This window comes from Eutrigla gurnardus (assembly GCF_963514095.1).
Source record: "Eutrigla gurnardus genome assembly, chromosome: 5".
Taxonomy (NCBI): domain Eukaryota; kingdom Metazoa; phylum Chordata; class Actinopteri; order Perciformes; family Triglidae; genus Eutrigla; species Eutrigla gurnardus.
In genome coordinates this window covers 28,269,857-28,288,214 of record NC_139919.1, presented here as the reverse complement: position 1 = coordinate 28,288,214, position 18,358 = coordinate 28,269,857, and the positions used below count along the sequence as shown (strand labels likewise).

The 18,358-nt window shown below is 43.2% G+C and overlaps 1 protein-coding gene across 1 annotated transcript; it reads right to left on the bottom strand.

Annotated features, from left to right (window-relative positions):
* Nucleotides 1-4,034: 4,034 nt before the first annotated feature.
* Nucleotides 4,035-17,415, bottom strand: LOC311014157 (endothelin receptor type B-like). The gene is made up of 8 exons (XM_084010574.1): nucleotides 17,216-17,415; nucleotides 10,475-10,979; nucleotides 9,314-9,426; nucleotides 8,409-8,613; nucleotides 7,079-7,228; nucleotides 6,292-6,425; nucleotides 6,106-6,214; nucleotides 4,035-6,014 (listed from the first exon to the last, which is right to left on the bottom strand). The coding sequence occupies exons 2-8, from the start codon at nucleotides 10,892-10,894 to the stop codon at nucleotides 5,874-5,876; spliced, it is 1,272 nt and encodes a 423-aa protein (XP_083866700.1). The 5' UTR covers nucleotides 10,895-10,979; nucleotides 17,216-17,415; the 3' UTR covers nucleotides 4,035-5,873.
* Nucleotides 17,416-18,358: the final 943 nt, after the last annotated feature.

Sequence of the window (18,358 nt, the reverse complement as noted above, 5' to 3'; positions counted from 1 at the left end):
TACTACTATGACTATGACTTCTACTACTACTACTACTACTATGACTATGACTTCTTCTACTACTACTACTACTACTACTACTACTACGACTATGACTACTTCTACTACTACTACTACTACTATGACTATGACTTCTACTACTACTACTACTACTACTACTACTACGACTATGACTTCTTCTACTACTACTACTACTACTACTACTATGACTATGACTTCTTCTACTACTACTACTACTACTACTACTATGACTATGACTTCTTCTACTACTACTACTACTACTACTACTACTATGACTATGACTTCTACTACTACTACTACTACTACTATGACTATGACTTCTTCTACTACTACTACTACTACTACTATGACTATGACTTCTTCTTCTACTACTACTACTACTACTACTACTACGACTATGACTTCTTCTACTACTACTACTACTACTACTACTACTATGACTATGACTACTTCTACTACTACTACTACTACTACTACTACTTCTACTACTACTACTACTACTACGACTATGACTTCTTCTACTACTACTACTATGACTATGACTTCTACTACTACTACTACTACTACTACTACTATGACTATGACTACTTCTACTACTACTACTACTACTACTACTACTATGACTATGACTTCTTCTACTACTACTACTACTATGACTATGACTTCTACTACTACTACTACTACTACTACTACTACTACTACTACTGCTATGACTATGACTTCTTCTACTACCACTACTACTACTACTACTATGACTATGACTTCTACTACTACTACTACTTCTAGTATCAAACTACTACTACTACTACTACTCCTACTACTACTTCTAATATCACTACTATGATTATTTCCAAGCTGTTGTTGTGAAATAAAACACAGAAAATAAAAACACCTTCAAAATTCTTCTTGTGGGAATTAAAGAATGGAATTCAAAAGGATTCAATGTACCTAATAAAAAGAGAGAAGGGTCGTGCAGGAAGATGAGTAGAAAGCCGGTTGTGTAATGATTACATGATCAACAGTATGGAACGCTGCACCGAGGTCCAGAAACGCCTCCAGGAACAGAAAGGTTATATTTGAATTGGTATGCAACCTTTTCAAGAACGGAAGGTTTGAGATTAAAGAACAAACTAACATGAGACAAACTCAATAAGCAGGAATTAGAGACCTATAAACAGAACATAACTGCTTGGCAGTGGAATGTGGAGGGATCTATTGTCGGCCACGAGCATTAAGAGTAAAAAGAATGTGTTCTTTCAGCGTGATTAGAATCGTTAACTGCATGACCCGTTTAAAAGCACATAATCATCAATGTGGTTCTCTCTTTTGTGGGAAATAAATGAGGTCAATATCACAAAATCATCCATAATCACGGGAATCATGAATTAATCTAAACAGGCACATAGCGTCCATCCATCCATCCATGGATGCAGAGCCGACATGTAAAGACAGACAGGTAACCAGTCTATCACAGGGAGTCATGTAGAGACAGACAGGTAACCAGTCTATCACAGAGCTGGCGTATAGAGACAGACAGGTAACCAGTCTATCACAGGGAGTCATGTAGAGACAGACAGGTAACCAGTCTATCACAGGGAGACATGTAGAGACAGACAGGTAACCAGTCTATCACAGGGAGACATGTAGAGACAGACAGGTAACCAGTCTATCACAGGGAGACAGGTAGAGACAGACAGGTAACCTGACATATAGACAGACAGGTAACCTGACATATAGAGACAGACAGGTAACCTGACATATAGAGACAGACAGGTAACCTGACATGTAGAGACAGACAGGTAACCTGACATATAGACAGACAGGTAACCTGACATGTAGAGACAGACAGGTAACCTGACATATAGAGACAGACAGGTAACCTGACATGTAGAGACAGACAGGTAACCTGACATATAGAGACAGACAGGTAACCTGACCTGTAGAGACAGACAGGTAACCTGACATGTAGAGACAGACAGTTAACCTGACATATAGACAGACAGGTAACCTGACATGTAGAGACAGACAGGTAACCTGATCTGTAGAGACAGACAGGTAACCTGACATGTAGAGACAGACAGGTAACCTGACCTGTAGAGACAGACAGGTAACCTGACATATAGACAGACAGGTAACCTGACCTGTAGAGACAGACAGGTAACCTGACATATAGAGACAGACAGGTAACCTGACCTGTAGAGACAGACAGGTAACCTGACATATAGAGACAGACAGGTAACCTGACCTGTAGAGACAGACAGGTAACCTGACATGTAGAGACAGACAGTTAACCTGACATATAGACAGACAGGTAACCTGACATGTAGAGACAGACAGGTAACCTGATCTGTAGAGACAGACAGGTAACCTGACATATAGAGACAGACAGGTATCCTGACATGTAGAGACAGACAGGTAACCTGACCTGTAGAGACAGACAGGTAACCTGACATATAGAGACAGACAGGTATCCTGACATGTAGAGACAGACAGGTAACCTGACCTGTAGAGACAGACAGGTAACCTGACATATAGACAGACAGGTAACCTGACCTGTAGAGACAGACAGGTAACCTGACATATAGAGACAGACAGGTAACCTGACCTGTAGAGACAGACAGGTATCCTGACCTGTAGAGACAGACAGGTAACCTGACATGTAGAGACAGACAGGTAACCTGACCTGTAGAGACAGACAGGTAAGAAGGATCAGACATGGAGTGGTGCCATCGTTAAGAGCTTCAGATTAAGAACAACTCACTCCAGCACTATTAGGTCCGTCGCTCCATTGTCATCCACTTATCCGGGGCCGGGCCCCTGGGGGCCACCGGGCTTTGGAGGGCATTCCAGACGTCCCTCTTCCAGGCATCTCCTTCCCAGCTCGTCCTCGGGGAGCCTGAAGGCATCTCCCAGACTAGATGGGCCGTATAATCCTCCCAGCGTGTTCTGGGTCTGTCTACGGGGTTTCCCAGTCGGACGTGCCTGAAACACCTCCTGAAGGGTGTTCGTCCAGGAGGGACCTGGATGTCCCGAAGTGACCCGGCCCCAGGGAGCTCCTCACCCCACCCAGGAAGCTCAGGACCACCAGGTGAGGGTTGGAACGAACCCATCTCATCATCCTCAAACGTAAACGGCCCTCCTCAGACTCGGGCGGTGCCGACTCTCATCCCAGCTGCTTCAGGACGGCGCTGTCAGTCGTCCAGAAAACGTTCAGATATGTCAGTATTCTAGTGCTACCATGATGTCCTACTGCATCCAGTCACAGTCCTACAGTCTGTTGTTTTCTTGCGATGCTGTGCAAAGTATTGTGTCCCTAATTACATACATACGTTACATACTAACGTATGCTGCACGCAACAGTGTGTACTTTGTAAGGGGAAACCAAAACAAGCATGTGGTTTGGAGCGCACAGTGGCAGGACCCACACTGTTAGAGCTGCATGTATCCGTGGGGGGTCTGGATCGGGTCTTGCCGAACAGAATCTAGAAATTGGATGCGGTTTTTTTTTACTGCTTTGTTCTCCTTCCTGTTAGCGTGTCGTCTGCTCTGCTCGGGCTGGAATACATCCAAGAAAGAGTCGACCAGCGAAGCTTTAACGGATATAATTATTTGCATCATTTTGACCAGAAATGCACCACACTTTGCAGGGCCGGCCCAAGCCTTTTAGGGGCCCTAAGCAGAATTTGATTTGAGCCCCCCCTCCCACCACTGTGATGTCACATCTGCTTGACGATTATTGACACAAATCTCACACTCTGATGTTACATTATTAATTGTATTCATACAGTGATGGATTATGAACTACTGCCCCCTGGGCACAGATGCATGAAGCACCCTATTTGTGAACAAGTGGGTGTAAATGGGGGAGGGGGGGGGGTCCCCCGGGAACATTCAGAATTTAGTCATGCGATTTCCTGTATTCTGATGCGTTTTGGGAAAGGCCAGCTGGAGGATGGCATTTTCTAAATTCAGGCCAGCCCTGGCACTTTGGCAAAGAACTCAAACAAAACCAATGCTATAAAATAATATTTATTACAGCATACTCTCAACATATAAGTACAAAGTATATTTAAGACACCAGGGCCAATATTCACATTACATTTGATCTTCAACCTCAGATTACTTTAAAAAAAAAAAAAAAAAGGTCTTCGCTCGCTCAGTTCCCGTCCAGTCGCCTCTAGATGTAGGATGAAAATACATGTTCATATAAATACATATCATGACTTATGGAGTCACTAAAATACAACGGCAAGTGGAAATATTCTGTCCGAACAACAAAAATCTATTTTTAAAATGCTTCAGTGTTAACAAACACCTTGTCTGGTTTCTCAGCAGATTAAAAAAAAAAAAAGATTTGCTGATTATTTTGTACCAAATGAATCCAAACAAGGATTCATCTTGTGCTTCACTCATCATGTGTTCTCACTACTAAAACTTGTTTTATTCATTTAGGCTTGATGTGATCTTCCTAATCTGCACTTTGATCTTTCCGATGTCTTTTTAAAGAGCCAGAAATTGTGAAAATAGTTTTTTTTTTCCTCATGATGTGCTGGCATCACAAGATTGGTCACAAGTACGTGACGACTGAGCGCTCGCGTTTTAATTCCCATTATGAGATCCTTCTTCGTCGCCTGCGTGTCTCCTTCAACAACCTTTTGGTCGGAGATCCTGATTTTTATTTAACAAAACAACTAATACATGTTAATATTTTTTCCTCTGACCATTACACGGTTAAAGAAATGGGGGAAAAAAGAGCATTCACTTCTTAAAACCATCCAGCTGTGTGAGGTTTCTGTCTCCTTCCTAAAGCTTTTGAAACGGTCAATTTTCTAAAATGTTTTCCATGAGCTTACAAATAATTTCCAGCCACGGGGAAAATCGTTGAAACATGACCACTCACTGGAGGTGAAGTATTTGGCAACAATAAAAACGGTCACCTCATGCGAGGAGATGAAACTCAAGCTTCATGTGTTTTGTGATATTTTCTTAAAAAAATAGAAGCTACGTAGCGAGAGAGAGAGGTTAGTACGTGGAGAGTTATTACACACGTACAGCATGATTACGGCAATAATAAAAGTACTCATAAATGACCTCTCCGGCGGAGGATGGCGGGAGTCATCTGCTGTTTGCCAGTGTTCTTCAACAACAGCTGGCTTCCACATGACTCCAAGGCGGTGATGATTTCCAGATAAAATATTTCCGATGACTGGCTCACATGACAGCCGGGGCCCCAGCTTCGCTCTGGTCCGATCACCTAGAGCACCCGCGGGCCTCCCGGGGAGCTCAGCGACAGCATGTAATTGATTGTCAGATAATAGTAATAGTCTTTTTGTGGTTTATATCAGTCGCACATGTTTGTATATATAAAATAAAATATATGTAAAGTAACTCAGGGGCGGGGGTCGTAGTTTCCCTCTATATTTCCCTGTGAGGTATAAAAAGCTCCAACAGGTTAGCTGTTATCCATACGTAGGCTAGCTATGATTACGGGTCTGCGGGCGGCTTGTAAATTCTCCTGTACATTCATTTACATGCAGCTTGGATGCTTTATAATCTCAGCGATGAACGGATTTATGTCGGCTCGCCTCCATCATACATTTTTACACAAGCACAGTCCCGTCATCTCATTCATCAGTTTGGTTCCATCCTCGTGGGGGTGTTTTTTTTTGTTTGTTTTGTTTTTTTTGGATCAGTCTTTGCTGTGAGTCCTGCAGAAGAAACGACTTCCACCTCCAGCTTCTCTCTCCTCACTGGGCTGGCTTGATGGGGTGTGTGTGTGTGTGTGTGTGTGTGTGTGTGTGTGTGTGTGTGTGTGTGTGTGTGTGTGTGTGTGTGTGCATGTGTGTGTGTGTTTATGAAGAGCTGGTGTATTTCTGACTGGAGCGGGAGCTGGAGCGGTCGAGTCCGTTCCCGTGACACGAGCCCTTCCAGCGACCTCCTGTCCCTCGCTCGTCCAGAGGAGACGTTCTGTAGCACCAGCAGCACAGGCAGGACTGTCGGACCACAACACGTCATTGGCTTCTTGTGTCATAATGTCATATATATGCATGAATATATTTCATATTTCTTTTAGTTTGTACTCACCTGGAAGCAGTTTTTAAACTTCTGGCTGACGAAGTAGAGAGCGATGGGGTTGATGCAGGAGTTTAGGGAGGCCATGTTGATGCCGATGTAATCCATCACTAACAGGAAGCTGGCGACGGGGAGGGCAAAGGTTACAGGAAGTCACACAGAGGAGAACAATGGCGTTTATCAGGCGTAATGGGGTACCTGAGCAGCTCGCAGCGGTTGGGGTCGTTCTGGTCGTAGATGGTTTTCTTCAGGATGCGGCTGAGATGAAGCGGCAGCCAGCAGAGGGCGAAGATCAACACCAGGCAGAACACCGTCTTCGCCACCTCCCTCCGCTGCACACACACACACACACACACACACACACACACACGATGATGTGTCTCTCTGTCCTGTGTGGATCTGAATATATATATATATATATATATATACACACACACACAAATATATATACACAGGGCCGCCCCTGAGGTTGGAATTCTTTGCAAATGTCTTTAATGACGCCAAACAAATGTGAATAATTAATTTCACCTGGTACATTGGGACACATGATGTAATCATTGCAGCTGGTCTAAAGTGATTACTGATGCATTTAAATAAGAATAAACAGAGGTTTGGGTCTGAAAACTAAATATTTCATGGGCAACAGTGTATTCTGATTCCGATTCGATTCAGTAACTTGTAACCAAAATTCTATAAATAAACATGCAATAATGCGAGGGAGACTCTCTGTATTATTCTGAAAGGTGAAAAAATAAACAACAGAATTACTTCAACATATTTATTCAATAAAGAAGTAGTCCTGCATAATATTGTAAGTAAACATTGCTCTGTTATTTTGGACATTTTTCAATAGGCTGCATGCTGGCAGGGGAGAGAGTGTCTAATTTAGCAGATCAATTTAGTTGAATCGGTAGGACTGACAATCGATTCATCGATGCATCGAATGAATTGTTATATACACACACACAGACACACACACACATACCTGTTTCATGTGGTCGTTGAGTGCGATGCGCATGCCTTTTTTGCGACTGAGCATCTCGCAGGACATGAGCGTGTAGAAGATTCCCGTGCAGGCCAGCGGGAAGCAGAAGTAGAAGCCGAACAGCCACCAGTCCTTCACGTCCTGGTAGAACTGGGAGAGAAAAAGATCCAGTCGGCGACGCGTCGAATGTCGACGTTTCCAAACCAAGAACACGTCTCTTTAAATATATTCGGTATCGGCCTCGTATTACGCTTGCAGGTTCGGTTGTTAAGGTTAGAAAAAGCACCAAATAATACCATAACATAACTGGAACAGCCGTAAACAGAAGAAACTCTGACTTTTTACTTTTGGTTTCGCATTGAAACACTAACAGCCGTCTCCTGGGTGAAAGTCGTGTGTCCTTTCATACAACAACGGCCACTTTATGCAGACATGCATGCAAACTTGGGACATTTTTTAAGAATCTTTGGACAAAAACAACCCTTCAATGTCAATCTAGCTAAATACGTTTATAATAACAGACAAAAAATATGTTTCATGATTGAAAAGTAGATGGTCAATAAGCATACCGTTATTTATTTATGTAATGATTTACGTATTTCATGTAAAAAACTAAATAAAAAGTTAAAAAGTATTTCAGTAATACTGAAAATGTTTTAAAATAATTTGAATTCCTGCACAATTTCACTATATTTTTTTAAAATTAAAATGTTTTGCCAATTTGACTGTACATACATTTTATGTACTAAATACTGTTTTTTGTGAGGCATCTTTTTTTGGCTCTGGATTGAATATAGAAAAATATGTGAGCACACTTCCATTAGTTTCAGCCTGTTTTTTCCCTTTTTTGTTTGTTCCAAATCCTTCCTGTTTTGTGCTCTTTGTGAGTCTCTTGGCTAATCAAGCTGAAATCACATTTGTCTGATTTCAAACGACACATGAAAAGACATCACGGCTTCGCGCTTCACTTCCAGTGCGCTCTGGGATCCAGACCCTTCTGGTTCCGATCAGATGTCCTTGTAAACGTGTGTCTCGTTGTGCAATTTGCTAAATGTAAGTGAACGTCACGAGGCGAAATCAGATGATTTTGATACAGTTTATATGGACTGTATTATGGGTTCTTATAATCAGTTGTTGGCAGAGCTTGAAAACCAGAGAAAAACACTAAATAGTTGTTTTGGAGTGGGGAGTGTACATGAAAGCAACTTCAGGTGTTTTTTCTAACTCGCCATAAAAGAGTCATATTTCTACAATATTTAATGGCCTCTGGCTCTGGGAAAAACAACAAGCATCTGTGCAAGTGAGATCTTGAATGCATCACGCTGCTTACCTTCATGAAGCTGGCCGTCTGCTCTGGATGCAGCAGACACACTCGCAGCTTGGTGCCTCGGTACGGCATCTCCAGCATGTCGAAGGCCAGCGCCTCGGGGACCGCCAGCATCACGGCAACCAGCCAGATCAGGGTCACCTCCACCGCCTTCCACAGCGGGACGCCCATCCCCCTCACCCGGCTCCACGACGTCACCGCGTGGTAGCTACGCAAACATCACAGCAGCTTCACTTCCATGCTTTCAAACCCACAAATCTGTCTTTTAATTGTGCATTTTGTTTGTACGAAAACCTCAATGTTTGGAAAAGAGACTCAATCAATGTACCGGTCTACATACCGGACTAGAGGTCTACGTACCAGACTAGAGGGCTATGTACCGGTCTACGTACCGGACTAGAGGGCTATGTACCAGTCTACGTACCGGACTAGAGGTCTACGTACTGGGCTGGAGGTCTACGTACCGGTCTACATACCGGACTAGAGGTCTACGTACCAGACTAGAGGGCTATGTACCGGTCTACGTACCGGACTAGAGGTCTACGTACCAGACTAGAGGGCTATGTACCGGTCTACATACCGGACTAGAGGTCTACGTACCAGACTAGAGGGCTATGTACCGGTCTACGTACCGGACTAGAGGTCTACGTACCAGACTAGAGGGCTATGTACCGGTCTACGTACCGGACTAGAGGGCTATGTACCGGTCTATGTACCGGACTAGAGGGCTATGTACCAGTCTACGTACCGGACTAGAGGTCTAGGTACTGGACTGGAGATCTACGTACCGGACTAGAGGTCTACGTACCGGACTAGAGGTCTAGGTACTGGACTGGAGGTCTACGTACCGGACTAGAGGTCTACGTACCATACTAGAGGTCTACGTACTGGGCTGGAGGTCTACGTACCGGTCGATGCTGAGGGCACACAGACTGAGCACGGTGATCCCCACCGAGGCTTTCTGGATGAACGGCATCAGCTTGCAGATGTAGACTCCGAAGGGCCAGTCCTCAGCGATCAGCTGCAGTAATGGGGGGGGGGGGGGACAGAGAGGAGAAGACATTGTGAGGACTGAAGTGCCCCCCCCGTCCCCCCCTCCCGGGTTTTCACACATGGCCAGACATTCGTTCGGGGGGTCCTCGTCTTTCCTCACGTGTGCTTTTCTTATTCTGGGAGCCAAATTCCTCCACCGCCCTCAAGGTTAGACATCTACAGTGTTTAAGTGGTCTTGAGCCGGTCTTCCAAAGTCCACGCCCGGAATCTATTCTCCCGATCCTGCTTGTCATTACAATTATCATACTTTTAACTCTCACATGTCACAAATACCTGGAATGTGGCGCCTTCAAGGCGAAGACAAGTGAATCGGACTGTTACTGGCGTTCCCGGCTCCGTTCGCTTTAAGTGACTCCTCTCACATTTCTCACAAATAAAACGTTTCACATGTTGCTTTCTGCTTTCGTGTGTTTTTTCCCCGCTGGCACACAGTCGTGGTTACAGTGTAAGTCGAACATTTGGCAGCGACTGCATTTACACCCAAGCCCACTGGATGTTTGCACATGACGCACGCGAAGGCAAGTGAGGAAAACAAATCCCAACACAGTTGTCCCCAAACCTGACGCACATCTGCTTTTATTTTCATATGAATGTTTTTAATAAGGACGGACCCTTGTAGTCTAAAAGCCTTAAAAGTTCATCAACGAAACCACACAAGACGTTTCCAAACCAAGGGACAAACTTGTAAATAAACTGATCCAAGAGGAGGCGTTGCAGAGGCCTCATCCATAACTGTGAAAATGCAGTTGTCACACAGCATTAGAGAGATGGATCATAAATTACACTCCTTTTTTTTTTCTTTTTTTTTGCTTGAATTATTGAATCACGCTTCTATGTCATGTGGAAAAGCTGAATCATTTCGTTTGATTTTGAAAATCACTTGATTAAATGGCTTGAAACGGAGAGATCATGAGGCGACAAACAGAAGACAAACAGCAGACAGACAGTCAGACAGACAGACAGACAGACAGACAGTCAGACAGACAGTCAGACAGACAGTAGAGGATTACACTCACCTTGAACACATTGATGGGGATGGCGATGATGATGTAGAGCAGGTCCCCGAGGGCCAGGCTGCCGATCAGCACGTTGGGGCCGTTCCTCATGCACTTGTTCTTGTAAATGATCCGGAGCAGCGTGGAGTTTCCGATGATCCCGACCACGAAGATCAGGCACGACACGATGGTGTTCACGTACTTGAAGGCGTGTTTGATCTCCGTGGGCTTGACGCACATCGGCGGGAAGGAGCCCCTCGGCCGGCCCAGTTGCGGGGGCAGGAGCGGCGCCGACGCCGCCTTCGCCGCCGCCAGCGTTGATGAGGCGTTGCTCTTGGAGGGCTCCGGAGCATCGCGGCCGCCCTGGGTGTCGCGGAGGAACCGCGAGGCCCCGACCTCGGCGGCCATCAGGAGACACAGCAGGGCAGTGACGGCCCTCATCCTTTCGTTTTAAAAAAAGGCACTCAGGCTGCACATCCACACATCCGGGGCCCCGGGGGGCGTGGAGTCCGAGCTTCGTTGGCCCCTGAGGAAAAGCCATCGTTAGTGTCATATCCTTTATGTCAATGTTTTAATCTATTTTTGGGCCACCTAGTGGTTTATAATGTATGTGGTTTGTCTTTTTTCTTTTTTCAAATCAATTATTATGACTTTGTTTTCATTCCTCTGTTATTCTGTCGTGATTGTGTTATTTGTTGGGGACCCCCCCCCTCGAAAACGAGATGGTACATCTCAAGGGCTTCATCCTAAATGAACACATTTCAAACAAAGCAGATGAAACCCGTCAGTGTTGCGTGACGAAACGCTCCGAACCCGATCACACACTGTCGTCAGCTTCAGATGTTCGAGTTCAAAGCGGACGCACGTCGTCTGGAGCTGCAGTAGCGCGGCTAATTCAACCTTCTCGTGAAGAAAACCCGTTCTCATGGCATCGGAAACAAGCCTTTTGATTTTATTCGCTTCCATCGAACGTCATAAAAGCATTCATCAGGATACAATTTTATAACAGAGGTTAAAGGTCACGTGGGCAACGGCCGTCCCATGTAGCTCGGCTCCGAGCCCCTCCCCAGAATGCCCTGCGGCGTCGGGATGAGTGACGATGGCTGTAGACATGTATGACATGCTACACACACACACACACACACACACACACACACACACACACACACACACACACACAACTCTTGACACTGTGGTTTGAAAAGGCTAGGGCTCGGGGACAAATGCTTTTCTATTTTAATAAGCACATCCAAGAACATGCTTACAAAAGTTCATGCAACCTCACTTACACACCACACACACACACACACACACACACACACCACACACACACACACACACACACACACACATATACACTCAAACACAACATGGCATTCATGGCTGCGTTGGGAGACGCACAGAGACCCGTTCTGTTAGTGCACACAAAGACCCAAAGTCACATGGATGAACACGCACATGCACACACACACACACACACACACACACACACACACACACACACACACACACACACACACACACACCCACGCATCACAAGAGATCAGTTTTGAGAAACGGCGTCCATCCATATCCTCCGTATCAACAGAATAATGGCCCTGTGTTGTATAACATGGTGCCTCATTAGGGCCATGTCAGAGCAGGCTTGTCTGCACTAATTGGAAAGCTGAGTTCAAAACCGCACTGATCCTCTTAATCTAATAGATTTGACTTGAGAAACCATCTCCGACTTTGAGCTCTTTCTGGCTTCACTTCAGAAAGAAGGAGTTGGAAAGTTGGCAAGGAGCAAGGTGAAATAGGGGGACAATTAGTGGTTGAAAAATGTGTTTGTGTGTGAGAGAGGAGCATGAGAAATTAGAAAAAGGTGTTTAAAAAGAAACCACAAACACGAGAAACGGAGGGAGAGACTGAGGTGAACGACAGTTTGATGCACTTTAGCTGTTTCGAGGAACAATAGGAGGAAAACGTGGAAACGACAGGAAAGCAAAAGTCAGACGAGCAGAGGTGAAACGGAAAGGAGTCACGAGGGCGACCCGAGGGTGGTGAGACAGGGAGGCGGTGAGACAGGGACGTGGTGAGACAGGGAGGTGGTGAGACAGGGACGTGGCAGGGAAGGTGAGCGAGAATCAATGGATTCTAATCAAACTAAACAAAAACAAATTAACGTACCAGAGTTTAGAAGACAAACCTGAATGTTATTCTAAATACTGTATCTGCCTGCTCGACGGAGAATAAACAGAATAATAATTGAAGACCTCTGAACCGAGATAATAGTTCCCAGCTACGAGCCGGGGGCCAAGTTGCAAAAACAAAAACAAAAATCACAAAGATTAGCAGTAGAAGTATAAAGCAGCACAACATGGAAACACTCCAAATATACTCCAAATCTGCATTTGAGTGCAGAAACCGAGTAAATCAGCCGATAACGGTTCACCGCTGTTGCATGAAAGAAAATACAGGAGGGTAATAAGTTAATTATTAATGAGTTAACGACTTCAAGGAATGACATATGGAGTCTCTGATCCATATAGAACTGTTGGTATGTTTATTCTGCGTCGACCGGGACTCAAACTGTAGATCATGTCATCCAGACAGCATATGGATCTGTTGTTTATTTTCCACTTTTATTGTCATTGACTGCAATAACTTACGCAGGATTAGAAAGCCAAACAAAATCCCAAATCCTATTTCAAAGTTTAGAATTCTTACCAGACATCTTGGCATGAAAAACGTCTTTTATTTTGTTGATCGAGCTCAAGATTTTTGAAATTATAGTTAAGCTTTTAAACGTTTGCATGTGCAAGCTGCAACATTTAAAAAAAGGCCATTCAAAGCCTCCGCTGATCTTTAAAGCAAACAAGGAAAAGAGCAGATTTGCAGGATGGTTTGAGGACAGATGCAGAAAGAAACTATGGGAGGAGATTAGTTTTATTAACCTTCCAGTTTTAGAGGAAAAACAGTGATAATCACGTCATAATACCTGCCAGCATTTTATTATGAGCTCTTATTTTGGTGAATTGAGACATCAGGACCAAGAGGAATGTGCATTCGATTATTTACATGCACGGGAGGCAGATTTCCTCGTAGGAAGAAGAAGATAATAGAAAGCGTCATCCCCAGTGTGGAATAACAGGAAAACACCGTAATGAATGCTGCATGTGAGGAGAACATGTCGTCACGTTGTTTAGAACGGAGGGGAGAGGTGAGTCGTAAAAATATTTTTAAAAAATGCCAAATGTCTGTGCCAGTGGAAGTCTGGCAAAGTCTCACTTTAGATTCTGTAAAAAAGTTGTTTTGCTAAAAGGCTTGCATTCTAGCCGAGGCGGTTAATTACCCATCATAGCATTAGCATGCTATTTGGACTATTGCATGTCAGCAGGCTGTTTGTGCGTGAAATGTTGGCGGCCGGCTTTATGGGCCTGTCGCCTATAAAACTGAATTATTAGGGTGATTTCATATACACCACAGAGGGTAGTGGGCAGTGTCTGGATGGGGGGATACCCACATGTTCCCAGATGAGAGTATTTGTTTTTAAAACTGTTTTTTTAATGAACAGGTGCCATCCATGTGACGATAAGATGCTACACTTTGATTAAAACGGAAGGGGAAGATTATTGTCACTCAAAAACAGTCAAAAATCAATCATCATATTTTAATTGTTGCTTATTCAACAAGTTGACCGTTGTGTGGAAACTGTTGATGTGACTGCGTTTTATGAAATGGTCAAAAGACGTTAAAAACTGGTGCAAAATCAAAATGTTTTTTTGTTCATCTGATGCACGAATAGCTGGAATTTGTGATTCGTCCTGCGTGGATTCATGCATCAAAGCGTAGCGAGTCGTGCACTGGCGTCACAGTAGCTCATTATACTTCTGTAGACGCGTATCTAATGGGATTCTACGGTGTGTGAACAAAACAACCAGACGTATCGGACATGCAAGCGTGGAGGTCCAGCCCTTACATTTAACTGGATCAAAGGTTTCACACAAAACATGTGGCACCTTTTCAACCAAATACAAATAGATAACAATGTTGTTGACATGAATAATGGAAGCGATAGAGTGATTCATGCAAAGCCAGTGTGATGAAGACAGAGCCGGTTTCATCATTTTCCACGTTTTACATTCATCATTCACAACACAAAATTGGCCATTTATGGTTGAAGGATATTCCCAGAGAGCATTCCTCCGATGAGAATTTAAGTTAAAGAGGTTCAAAACGTATTAAAAACGTCATATTCAGACCACTTTTCATGGCCAAAGTCAATCAATTACCATGAAATTGAAATCTAATTGATGGTTGGCACTGCAAACAATAACAATATCTCCCTTTGCCACCCGTTGTGGAAACCTGTAAATAAAAATAACAAAAATGATGAAATTACTATTTATTATTCTATTATTAATCATTATTAAATAATGAAAAATTCATATTATCATCATGAAAGAGTGATTGTCTTACAAGGTTTTGATATTTCTTCTGAAGCATAACTTAATTTTCTGTAATTGCGATTTTACATAGAGAACTTAAGGTTCTTCATGCTAATGTGCACAAAGTCAACGCAGAACAAATGACGTGAGTGAGGCTAATGACGCAATTTCTTCCTTTTTTTCTTTTTCTTTTTCTTTCCTTTTTTTCTTATGTTTCAACAAGAGTGAAAAATGTGTGTGAAGCGAAAGCCAATCAGCGTTGAGATTCTCCTCCTGTCGTCACTGAATCAGAATACAAATCATATATATCGTAGTCGTCTGTGGTCTCCCAGAGGTCTATGATAGACCCTTACATTAGTCCAGAGACCAGACCAGACTATGTGTATAAACCAGAGACCGTCTGTGGCACAAACATCAAGGTCTCTGCCATATTTATGTCTAGACGACGTTATTTTAAGTGTTTACGGAGCAGCTACAGTGTTAGCATAGCCTACCTCCGATCGAGCCAAACTCCATTCAGAAAACAAGCATTTTAAAAGTTATAACAAACCACAACTTCATTTGTAGTTACTTCGGCGTAATTTTTTAACCGTTTATTGCAATTAAATCACAACAAAATTAGTTATTTTGGGTTCTGCTAACACTTAATAGTTAAGCTAACATGCTAACGCTACAAACTAGCAGCCCAGCGCGGATCTTGACCAGCATAAACTAAAACAAATGGCGCTAATTTCTGTTTCCTTCATCGAAATGCAGTAGTACAAGTACTCACAATGTACGTAGTTAGCGTGGAGCCTCGCGTTTTTTCGTCAAACTGTGTTGCGTTCGGAGTCTCAAAATTAGTCGAAATTCAGGTAGTATAAGCAGTCAGACTTTAAGAATTTGTGCATGCTAGCTAGGCTTTGAAGCGAGCTAGGCTGCTAGCTTGTAGCTTTAGCATGTAATGATAAAGGTGCTGCAGGGCTTCCTACAGTTGTGACGAGGAGGAGCGAATTTAAAAAAAAAAAAAGGATGTGCAAACAGGAAGAGGGTCTTTCATGTGTTTAGAGCAGAGATCTTCAACCTTGGGTCCGGGACCCCTAGAGGGACCGCAGAGTCACTGCAAGGGGGTACCCCGAAATAATTTGATCCCAAACTTTTTTCAAAAAATTTAAATATACAAAAAATCCACATTAACATGAATACAAGCTATAATAAGCAAATATAAATATTTCTATTTGTTAAATGTTGTACAATTGTGATGTAGAAATGCCAAAATAGAATTCAAATACATTCTGTAAAAATAGGAATATTGTTTTAATGGCTTTGCATTGCATTCCTTGCATGCCTGAAAAACGTTGAAGACCTCTGTCTTAAAGTAAAGCAATCAAAAAAATAAGCTTTCCGACTTTGCATTTACTCATTTTCTTTCAGCTGAAATGTTTATTCACGTTAGACCTCTGATGTAGAGTATTATGTTTATCCATGGTTGTGTGTAAAATTGCAGAAATTGCAGTTACGCTTTCAGAAAATCTTGATGGATGATCATCCTTTTTTCTTTTCTTTTTTTTTTACACAGACCACCATAGCAGACCATTTGAAACAGGCTCATGGTGGGCATTGACAAAAACAAAAAACAAATTAATTGTATTTAATTGTAAACAAACAGAAATTGTTCATCTCTATTTAAATTGTCACTTAATAAGTTCAAATTAACTTTTCCTTTAAGTGGAAACTGTTGCTATGACTTTGTATGTGAGAGATTAAGTAAGAAAATGAGTTTGCATTTAAACAATACAGCACCAGGATTTGCAGAATTCGTGCTTTTATTAAGTTTAAGGCTGCAAAACAACAATATGTTGTCATTATTAGCACAAAGTAGAGGAATGAAAAATGGTCTACATGTGATTGTTCCATCGAAATCCTCAAATAGTTGATGAAAAAGATTGGTTGAAAAACTTTAGACCAATTTTGAACAACTTTTATTCAACGTTTTTACTGGTGTTTATAAGCAAAAAATGCCCACTGGGTTAATTATCAGAGAGAAACCGTTTTAAATCAAACTAATTAGGTTTAACATGTCTGTGTTTTAAATTCACATACATGTTCATTACCTATCTTCAGTTTTTTTAACTCCCACCCTTGACGCCACTTTCTTGATGATGGTTTTTAAAAAGAGCAATAACGTTGTGATGATGAATGTTAAAACGGTGCATACAATTTGAAACCTGAACTTTGAATCAAATCAAATACTTTTTTTCTCTACATCTTTATCGCTCCTTTTTTCTCTCTCCAGTCCACATGCATTTTCATCACAAGGGTTCAGGCTACATCGTTACCGGTTGAAACTTACCGGACCTCGGCGTCGTCGTGCGGTCGAGACCAAACTTTCCCTCTCGATCAATATCCAATCCACCAAACCCAGGTCCGCTAATTGGCCGCGACGCGCGGGTGACTTAATTGCGATTTGTTCGGTGGGCTCCCGGCGGTGAAAGTCCCGGTGCGTCCAGCGCGTCCAGCAGCGGTTCAAGGCTCCTCCACACTCCGCTCCGCTCCGGCTGCGCAATGACGCACAGAGTGACGGCTCTGGGGCTTTATAGCCACGAGCCGGGAGGCTGCACAGACGACCAATCACAGCACGGACACGCGCATCCATTCCCTCTCTGCCGCCGGAGCTACGGCTACGTACCGACCGTGCTTTTAACGTTAACGGGTACCTGTCTCACCTCTTCGTCCACAGGTAAAGACCTTTCCTTTGTGTGGTTATGGCGTGCAGGACGCAACATCGTAGGCTATTGTGTTGCTGCAGGTAGACATGAAAGAGGAGTTGTCTTCTCTGACACTCTGACACTGATGTCATGGGAATGGTTCAGCCCAAAGGCGTCTTCCCTGCAGGATCTGACTTCCAAACACAAGATAGGCACGCTGCCTGACATCCTGACATCCTGACATCCTGACACCATGGCTCTCATTGTTTCACTTGGGGGGGGAAACAACTATATATAACTATATTTTCAATGTATGAGTGAGAATATTTTTTGGCTGGCAACTTTTGCTGAAAGAGTTCTTGTGTGTAAATATTCAGTTCAGTTAAATGTTATTTATAGTTTCATATCACAACAAAAGTTATCTCAAGAAATTTCACACAGAGCAGGACGAGAGCACGCTCGGGATTTTTCAATTAACTCCCAACATGAGTCCCAACACCAGCAGCAAGCGGTACAGTGTAACATCGCTACAACACTACAGCGTTACATTGTTACAGCGCTACAGTGCTACATCGTTACAGTGTAACATTGCTTCAGCGTTACATACAGCGTTACAGTGTTACAGTGTACCAACGCTAAAACACTACAGTGTTACAGTGTAACAATGCTACAACACCACAGCATCACATCGTTATATCGTTACAAAGGTACAGCGCTCCAGTGTGCCAGCGTTACAGTGTAACACCGCTACAGCGCTACAGTGTTGCAGTGTAACAGCATTACACCAC